Source organism: Dendronephthya gigantea, unplaced genomic scaffold, assembly GCF_004324835.1.
Source record: "Dendronephthya gigantea isolate DGI-Jeju-01 unplaced genomic scaffold, DenGig_1.0 000168F, whole genome shotgun sequence".
NCBI classification, from domain to species: domain Eukaryota; kingdom Metazoa; phylum Cnidaria; class Anthozoa; order Malacalcyonacea; family Nephtheidae; genus Dendronephthya; species Dendronephthya gigantea.
Window position 1 is genome coordinate 175,596 of NW_021163178.1, and position 10,357 is coordinate 185,952.

General features: G+C 35.9%; 1 protein-coding gene across 1 annotated transcript; it reads right to left on the bottom strand.

Annotated features, from left to right (window-relative positions):
• Positions 1-416: 416 nt before the first annotated feature.
• On the bottom strand, positions 417-2,274 carry LOC114537881. The gene is made up of 6 exons (XM_028558993.1): positions 2,141-2,274; positions 1,610-1,949; positions 1,184-1,453; positions 840-1,041; positions 491-581; positions 417-429 (listed from the first exon to the last, which is right to left on the bottom strand). Exons 1-6 carry the CDS (start codon positions 2,272-2,274, stop codon positions 417-419), a joined length of 1,050 nt encoding a protein of 349 aa, XP_028414794.1.
• Between the last annotated feature and the right edge of the window lie 8,083 nt (positions 2,275-10,357).

The following is a 10,357-nucleotide window of genomic DNA, read 5'->3' on the forward strand; positions in this document are numbered from 1 at the left end:
GTTATTAAAAAATAGCATCATAACACATGTTTGATAGCCATGTAAAATTTCTTGGTAAAATTTCTTTAATCATGTTGCTCATGTCTAAAGAATACATGTAATTTTTATAATAGTACACATATCGCTACAGTACATAAATTATGCATACTGAAATTGATTAAACCTAAACCTATCCTAGCAGGCATCAGAGAGCAACAAACATTATATTTATTCAAACTTTTAAATGATAACTAGCTAATAGAGAGACATGGGCAAACACTCTGACAAATATTGAGAGATCCAAAGCATAATACAAGTGTGGCATCATACTTGATCAAGTAGAAAAATTACTTACTTAACCCTGTTTGAATGGCTGATATATTTTACTTTGCATCCAGGTACTCTACACACGAAACCCGCCAGAGAACGGTTCACCTCTATTTCTCTATTCTGTTCATCAAATTTTTCAATTTTCTGAACCAATGTGCTCACATCCAGTTGCATCACATACTTGTCAACAAATTTTGCACATGTCTCCATCAACCATTTTCTTTGAATTTCTCTTGTGACACTGTCATCAGGTACATCAAATGTAGGATGATCTAAATGTAAAAACAATTTGGAACCCTCATATCACTTGAGATAGTACCTTACAGTGTCTATCCAAAAGGCATTGTGATTACAAAAATTGCATACAATTTCAGTAATAGTTAGAGTGTTGTTTCCATTAATCAGATATTTGAAAGAATATCTAAAGTACAGAATTATTGGTTTTATATTATATACAGTTAATGTCCAATTAATGTCCAAACTGAAGACAAACCAAAATGTGCTCCAAATGCAATAAAAAATTCAATTACCTTCCATATTCAACATGCCACACATTTCCATAAAAGATGCACATATATGTGCTTCTGTTTCACAAAGATGAAATTCTTTATATTCATTGTAATTATTCTCTACACCTTTTGAAGCATTTATTTTTCCAGTCCTATTCATACTAGCTCGAGATGTTCCAATTTCATTCACGGAAGAATGAGATGAGAAGATACTGAATTCAATCTAAAAAAATGAGAGACCAACAAGGTTTTCAAATTATGAGATATGGCTTTAAAGCTTAGAGGTCGAAGGATTACAATATTATGGGAGAATCTAACCTCTCAGATCTGAAAAAAATTAATTTATCAGTTTTTTATAAAATTACCATATATAAATTCAGTTTTGCATGCCAATCAGCGAACTCTGTCTCAATTCCATCCAGCCTGTCCCACTCTGTATCCCCATCTTGCATACTCCACTTCGCATTTCTTGATCTTTCTTCAAAAAGTTGATATCCATGCAATGGCACTTGTTCCAGTATAATATTCCCATCTTCACATTTTATAGCTGGAACATACCTTTCATGATTTGTTTGCAAAAGTTGTACCATCTCACTTGCAACATTTGAATTTGCAAACTGGATTCCTAGGCAACACTATATAGAATAAAGCCATTAAAAATATATTTATAGAACCAGGCAATGCACTGTGGGTTGAATACCATATACATTCAGGTACCATAACATGCAGGCTATTAGGGTTGATGTGATACTAAATTAGATTGTTTAAAAAAAATAATTTAAATTTATTACCGTTTCTGACTTATCAGCCATCTCTTTGGAATACTTGTGCTGAATATGGTAAACTAGAGCTCTCTTGAGATGTTTAAATTTCCCAAGATATTTACATATCACTCTTGCAACTAATGCAGCCCATCTTGTCTTCAGGTTTTCCTGTACATATTTACCTGGCAGCAGCTTTATTAACTGGATCTCTTGTAATGGTTTCTGTGGTCTTGATCTGTCTAGTGATGGTTCATTTACACGGTTTAGAATTCCATACTGTTGGGTCCAATGGATAGACCTATTCTCGTGTAATTTCTGTGTTTGAATTCTGGCATGTATCATTGTGTCAATGTTGTCACCAACCAATCTGCACAAAAATAAAATTATTGGACTACCACAACATTACTATTTTCAACTCGCCACTTCTACTACAGTATATAGAGCAAAAATATGACATGGCAGATTATTTGTTATTTTAATGGCAGATTTACTCATCTGGTGAATATTGGACTAGTGCTGACACTTAAACTTAATAAACTAAATTAATAAATATCTTACTTGTATGATGGCAGCTTTTTATGGTGTTGAAGCTGTATTGCAGATTCTAAATCTTCTTCGCTGACACAAGACAAATCATCATTACCATGCAAAACAAGCGTTTTACATTGTTTATATGTATCTTCACCAAACATCCTGTACCACTGTCTCTGACATATCCACCACCACCTCCAACTCCATGTCGTCTTCTGCATTTCTGGAAACCACATTCGTCACTTGTTTCTCTTTTACTTTTTCATAAGCAACTCAGCAGATTTATTCAATTCAATTTCTTTTTTCCACAAAAGGAGCTTTCTTTCACAACCTTCTCCCATTTTCCTTTCCATATCAATTATCATATCTGGAGACATACAAACACCAAGTTTGTGTAAGCGACGAATGTCTTGATGTTTTACACCACTATGGAAAAGAATTGCCGAGATTCTGTAAGCAACTGCTGACATCAATTGATTTCTACAACGGGCAGCAACTGCTGAAGATAAAGCCATGTAGTTTATTTGCTTGATACTTTGACTATTCCCACCAGGTGCGTTACATGCCCCCATCAGGCATGACATCCAGTAAGGGCAAGACAGTCGGACTTCTGTTAAAAAAAGCTTGTTTGAGAAAGACTCCAGATCAGTGGGATGACATTGCTTGAGCATTGACTCGAAATCGTCACTTTTCGAACAATAATCATTAAATTCCGCACTAACTGTCCTTTTCAGCGGATCAAACAGTTCTGTTTTCAATTCCGGATACTTGAAGATTATGTTAGCTGCGGGTTTCCATTTCTTCAGAATGAGGTTGATTATTAAAGACTTTGTCGTATCATCAAATGATTCATAATTTTTTACAATCCCGTTGGGTTGCAAAACTACCGTTTTTAGTTGCGTCGTCGATTTCTCGTCAAGGTGATCTACATTTAGGGCTGACAACAATGGGTCAAGTGTGCTATCGTTTTCTTTTGGCAGTGTTCCCGTCGATTCCGCGCATTCGACATTTTCTCTAACAAAAAGAGCTTTCCTCGCAGGACCACTTCGGCTAGGCGGCTTAGGCCCATGAGCTGCTTCGAGTTCTGTTCTTCTTAAGGCTTTCTTAACGACAGGGCTTCGTTCGGGGGACAGGACGGTCGTGGGTAATTGACGCTTTACAAAGGTTTCTTTGTTCGATTCAGCGATCGCGTTTATGTCTCGCTTTATCAAAGAAATCAGCTCGCTTGCGTTTCGAATCTTTCGCCCACACGGTTCACAAACTCGGTCGGATAGTTCCGTGAAAGAACTAACTTCGATACCTAAATGTAGTGAACACAACTCGGCCAAGGTTTCTCCACTGACGAATTCTTTTCTTCTGGACACCTTTGCGATTGCCCCATATTTTAGCTTCAACGTACACTTACACAAACGGCAGTGCTCATTTACTTTTTCTGCGCTTGCTTTTTTACCTCTTGCCCTGGTTGTAACTTTCTTTGGCGTTTCTTTTGACATATTTATTTATTTTGAAATTTCATTTTTCCTACTACATTTTGAGCGATTGTTTCGAGGAACAGAGTTGAATAAATAACCGGAATATATAATAATCCTAGTTACTCAATAACACAGTTTTGCTATTAATATATTAGCTGTTTGTTGATTGGCTAATTGTTCCCAGACAGAAAAGGGGCGGTTGACAAAAAACATAGCCAAACCCGGCAGGCGGTCTTTCGCTGTCCTCGCCATCAGTGTCCTCGCCTCGCCCGATTTCAGGGACCGCCTGCCAATGCGGGCTAACAAATTGGTAGCCTTTGTTCATTTGAGAAACCGCATTCTGATGGTGATTGTATGGCGATGGATTTACCCGCAAGTTGCCCTTCTTAGTGGTATTTTCATGGTGAGCCCAACAACAGTACAAAGAGAAATTCGGACACTACTTCCTGTAATGTGGCATTATTTTAGGAAAATGATTAGGAAAATGGTGAGATAGCCTACACCCGAGCAGTAGCTAGCGATGGCATGGAATCTATTTCCATGGACTGTTGCTGTCGTTACTAACGATATCCCACAATGGACTGTTATGTCGATAGTACCTTAAAATTATTCTCCTTTCTTGGTTTCTTAACCTTACAACTTGACGAGGAGGCATTGTGCGTATCAAAGTCAAAGCTGTTTGCAGAAATTTTAACACAGCATTTAATTTCATAGCAAGCAAAGCCAAAGGGCTATACATATCTCTCAAGAGTGCATTGTTTAAAATATACTGCAATTGATATCATAAGGGTAATTGACACGCCAATTGTTCAACATTTCCGTAAACAAGTCGTCTAGCCCTAGGTTCAAAGTTTTATTTGTTCGTTGTCAGTGAATTGTTTATGGTAATCGGCTTCGAACGGAATGAAATTATCACATTCGTCTAAGTGCTTCTCGAAAATTCATATTTAAGGTCTCATCCAGTAGCCGCGCGAGTTTAAACGAGTGCAGACAACTGAGTCGCTCGGTTAATTAGGCTACTCGTTCTCGTTGAATTGTGCATGTTCAGTATTACAACTACCACTTGTAGCACAACTCGTGACATCCTTCTTATAAAGGTGGCTTCCTAGGGTTTTTCTCCGAGGGTTACGTTACTCGTATACATTCCGTGACTTCTCGCGCGAGACTGCGAATTTCCGTAACTTCTCTCGGTGAATTTTCTTTAAATTTCGTACATTAAATGAGATTGCTTTCATTAGTCAAAATTAGAAAAAAAAATCAATCGAAGGCTTATTTTAATATCAATTTTGAAGCAATTTGTTCATTACAGAAAAAACCGTCTGTGTTTTGTGAGCAAAACCTTTCGTTCAGCCTGACCAAATTAAACCCATTTAAGATATCACATAAACCAACATCCCACCAATATATGTTGTATAACTACAGTAGAGGGTATAAGGGTCTTTCACGCAAGTAAAGAGAAATCAACCCGCCATAACACGAAACACGCAAACAAAGGCTCGATTCACCCCAAAAGTATCGCGGGTATATATGGGCAGGGGCGTAGGAAGCATCAAGGGTTAGGTGGCAACAGCCTCCGAGGGCACTATTGGTTAATAAGAAGGGCAGCTAAGATATGTATAGGGACGGTTTCATTGTCAAAGCTGTAGGACACCACTAGTGTGGTTTATATTTATTCCCTACATTTGGGCACGTGTAGGGCATAGGCAGAAAACAAAACGGGCACCTTCGATTTTAAATCGGTATTTCTAAAGATGATGTAAAGTCCGTACTGCGCAATAAAGTTTTAAATAACGCCGGTTTATTTACAAGCTTCGCTTTATATCTTCTTCAAAATGTAATAATATTTTCAAATATGATATAAAATTGAAAAATTAAAGGAGACTTACCTGGAAGTTGAAGTTTGATTGAGATTCTATCACATGATTATGGGAGGCAGGAGATCACATGAGATAGCACAGCGCATGCGTCAATCATTCTTGGCTGCTTGTGGGTGTGCCAGTGTAACAATATGGTCGCGGTATAGCAATAACCTATATGCCAACCAGATGCCCACAACACTTTTGTATTGGGGGGGATAGAAGGGCAGGGCATGTGATCTCCTGCCTCCCATAATCATGTGATAGAATCTCAATCAAACTTCAATTTCCAGGTAAGTCCCGTTTAATTTTTCAATTCTATGACATGATTGGGAGGCATGGAGATCCCATGAGACTTTAAAGCCTGGCACAACCACATGTATGAAAAACCCGATGTACACTGTAACATAATATCAATATATTTGACTAAAGTGTACAATAGAATATACAGGAAACCCCACCAAAGTTGCGGACAAACAACAATTTAATCAACTTTATACAGTTAGGAAACTTGGGATGACAGCAAAGCTGCACCCATATCACCCGTGTCTGTGATAGGTTTATCATAAAATCTTCGGAATGTATTCTCGATCTGACTTCCAGCCGACAGTTTTCAAAATAACATCGAGTGGGACTGCTGTTTGTTTAGCTTTCGATGCAGCAGCAGCTCTTGTACTGTGTGCTGTGAACATTGCTGTATCAATCCCAGGACTTTCAAGCACACTCTTTGCCCATCTGGATATGGTATCTCTAGACACTTTATGGTGCGGCTTTATGTAACTAATGAACAGACTTTGTTCATCCTTTCGCATTGCCTTGGTTCTGTCCAAATATTCCCCTAAAACTTCTAGGGGACAGATCGTTTTGTCATCCTTGTACTGAGCTATTAAAAACTGAGATTTTGTCATGTCTGTCTGAGATGTTGCGCGACTTCTTGTCTGCCCTAGTGTTCTCTTTACCAGGTATGTGAACAACAGACAACCAAATTGCTCGTTTAATGGCCCATTCCCATATTTCAGTATATGTATATATATATATATATATATATATATATATATATATATATATATATATATATATATATATATATATATATATATATATATATACACCCATTTGCAAAAACGTTGGCCGCAGATAGATAGATAGATAGATACTCGAAATCTAATTAGAATTGCATATGTTGTGTAATATGATTGAAATCCCATGCAAATCTAGTCATGTGCATTTCTAATTAGACTTCGAGTATCTATCTATCTATCTATCTGCGGCCAACGTTTTTGCAAATGGGTGTATATATATATATATATATATATATATATATATATATATATATATATATATATATATATATTATATAATATATATATATAAATATATATATATATATATATATATATATAAACAATTATTAAGAAATTCTTCGTATGAGATAAAAGAGTGCTCAATACTGCAAGCAAATAGAGCAATATATATTTATTCATTTACATAAATCTTAAAAATATATATAAATATATACAAAAAAACCAACTGTTTATATATATATATATATATATATATATATATATATATATATATATATATATATATATATACAGTACCTAAACTGCCAGGAAACTCAATATTGAATTATTTAGCGGTTTACCTAAACTGCCTTTATTAATTTTAAAATCATTTAAATTTTCTCTTGGGCATTTACTTGAGCCTTTTTCATTCAGAGTTTCTCTGTTTTTCATCTCGTAATGGATCGCCGCGAACGCCGGTCCATTTACGGAAAATTCTTCTCAGCTAATCACTGAGTTCCATTTCACCGGAATTGAAGCTTGTAGTATAATAATATTACATAATACTAATTTATACACATTATGCTAAACTCGCACGACTATATTTTTCGTATTTTTCATCATTTCACACATAAATTTCCTGACTTTATCTAATTTTGGGATAGTTTTTAAACTTTTCATACCAAAACTGATGACTGTTCCTAGTTCAGCACTTAGTTTAACAGAGAAGCAGGTAATGCTGAGAAGCAGGCCTACTTTGGGGCCAAGATCAACTAATGTCGTTTAATATCGCCCATAACTCTGCCTACTTTCGCCTACTAGACCTCATAATTCATCAATTATAAATACATGTATATATGTGATTTCGCTGCGACATGAACACAAGTTAAAAAGTAAAGGACTAAGACAGTCTCCATGAAGCACACTTCGGCCAACTATTATTAATGGTGTGGAATATTCAGCTGTTATCATCGTTATATTGAAGTCAGTGTACAAGTTCTACTTCCTCCACAGGCGTTTCATAAGACTGCGAGCGGGCGGGAAAATTAGGGAGCGATCGGCGCGGGCAACATTAGAAATGCGGGTAATGCGAAGAGAAACCAAACAACGGGGAAAGGCCTGCTGAATAATATATTTGTTCTCGGGAAAAAATATCCATTTCGCGGACATCCTTAAAAATCTTTCTAAATTTTGCCCATCGTAAAAATTGTATTTTCGAGTGTTCCGTCTTAGCTGGGTATATTTTGAAAGTTATTGTACATGTTGAAATATGATCCATTTGAAGCGAAATATTGTTATTATTATTATTATTATTATTTAAACTTATTTAACCACGGTTACCTTTCAGAAGTCTGTTTTTCAAAGGGCCGTGCACACTATAACTAATATAAAAATTTAAAAGCTATTTACTACAAAATACTTGTATATACACACTATAAATTTACATATTGCCTCCCTGCTCAAACACACAAGGCATCGATCAGTTTTTTAAAAGAGCCGATAGACGTTTCAGATATTTTTGTTATCGGAAATTTCTCCGTTAATTTTTGATTCCAGGAGACAGCTCCTCTATAAGAGAAGCTTCGTTTCATAAAATTTGTCTTGGATTTCCATAGGTAAAGCTTTTGATGATTGTTTCGTAGTTGGTTTTTTTGGTTAACAGAGACATGAAACATTCGCGTTAAATATTCTGGAGCCAAACCCTAAAATACAAAACCACGTAGTAAAAAGTATTTAGCGTTATTGTAGCCAAGACGTAGTTAAAGTTTAATCATGATCAAAGGCATGGTTGACTTCTCAAAACATCGTTAAAAATATCGTCTTCAAATGTTGAGAAGTGGGAAAAAATAACGTAACATGCATGAGTTAATCGTCGGTCACTTTGACACAAACAACTCTCGCCCATTTCGATACTGCTTTTATAGGACACCAAAATTTTTAATAATCACCTTTATAATTATGACTAAAAGAAGATAACATGAATAATGTTACTGTATATCTATCGTGGCAGGTAAGCTATAAAACCAATTAGCAACTAAGTAATACTAGAGTAAGCAGGGGCGAATCTATGGTCCAGTCAGTAGCGCGACTTACGTGTTTTTGGCAGTAAAAATGATAATTAAATATTCAAATTTATCTTAAAATATGAACAATAAACCTCCTTCGAGATTATATTAAGAATTACAATCATAGTCCAGTTTAAAGGGTTCAGTTTCAAAAAAGCAATATTCTTTTATCCAGAGCAGCGGTAAAACGCAAAAAACTCGCAGAATCGGGTAGGTCAGCCGGCTCATTTGATTGGTCGATAAGCCATTTGGTCTTATCTCGACTGATTTTATATATCATAATCTACCTAGTTCCTATGCTCATCATATTATGGTTATAAAACTTATCCCGTCGTAAAATGCACATGCACTAGAATGGATAAGCCTACTTACTCAGCACTCGTTGGAGTGTTTGAAAATTTGCATTATATTGAAGTTTGCGATGCATATTATAATATTCGCGACTATATATAGCACATTATGTTTGTTATGATTAGCATGGTTTTGTAAAGTTCTTGCACGCCTAATAGTAATGCGTCGGCTATCTTTAAAACCAGGAACGGGGAAGCGAGAAAGGGAACGGGGAAGGGAACGGGGAATGATAAAACAAGGAATGTGAAAAGCCGGAATCTTTAAAACCAGGAATGGGAAAAGCCGGAATGTTTAAAACAAGGAATGACAAAAGCCGGCATCTTTAAAACCAGGAATGGGAAAAGCTGGAATGTCTAAAACAAGGAATGAGAAAAGCCGGAATCTTTAAAACCAGGAATGAGAAAAGCCGGAATCTTTAAAACAAGGAATGACAAAAGCCGGAATCTTTAAAACCAGGAATGGGAAAAGCCGGAATCTTTAAACCAAGGAATGACAAAAGCCGGAATCTTTAAAACCAGGAATGGGAAAAGCTGGAATGTTTAAAACAAAGAATGGGAAAAGCCGGAATCTTTAAAACCAGGAATGAGAAAAGCCGGAATCTTTAAAACAAGGAATGACAAAAGCCGGAATCTTTAAAACCAGGAATGGGAAAAGCTGGAATGTTTAAGGTGGTATACCACAAAAGGATAACTTTTTTTTAAAAAGAGATATTTGCAAGATTTTTTTACATAGAAGTATTCCCCTGACAAAATAATGAGGAATGGCATAGCTTCCAGAATGGTAGTTGCCATAGTTACCAAGATAATTACCCCCAGCAGCTAAAAAATGGCGTTGCGGCTAAAAAGATTACAAAGCCATTTTAGATGATAATTGTTCATAAATGGTCAAAATAGATGCTACTATACTAGATCTATGCTGTAAAGCAGGATCTTTTAAAAATATTAAGTCTTAAATAGTTTTCCAGGCCCGAAATCATTTTATATGAATTTTATGTCAGTTTCCCCTGAGGAAAACAGTAATTGTGTTCAGAACATTCAAGCTAACAAAAATATTTGAGGTTCACAGCATAGATCCATAACTTCTAAAGATCCACTGAAAATTTCAAATCAATAGCTTTACTACTATTTGTGTAATATCCAAACTTGCATAAATTAACTTTAAAGTTCCGCAAGTTGAGAAACTGTAAGTTTTTCGCCTTTAGGATCTACAATTCACT

What these genes read in the sequence shown, in the direction of transcription:
- LOC114537881 (XM_028558993.1), bottom strand. Translation starts at nt 2,274, where the DNA reads ATGTTTGGTGAAGATACATATAAACAATGTAAAACGCTTGTTTTGCAT. An exon ending in CAAAACTGAATTTATATATG is followed by an intron (nt 1,042 to 1,183) that starts GTAATTTTATAA and finishes TCATTTTTTTAG; the next exon opens with ATTGAATTCAGTATCTTCTC. An exon ending in TGGCATGTTGAATATGGAAG is followed by an intron (nt 582 to 839) that starts GTAATTGAATTT and finishes TTTTACATTTAG; the next exon opens with ATCATCCTACATTTGATGTA.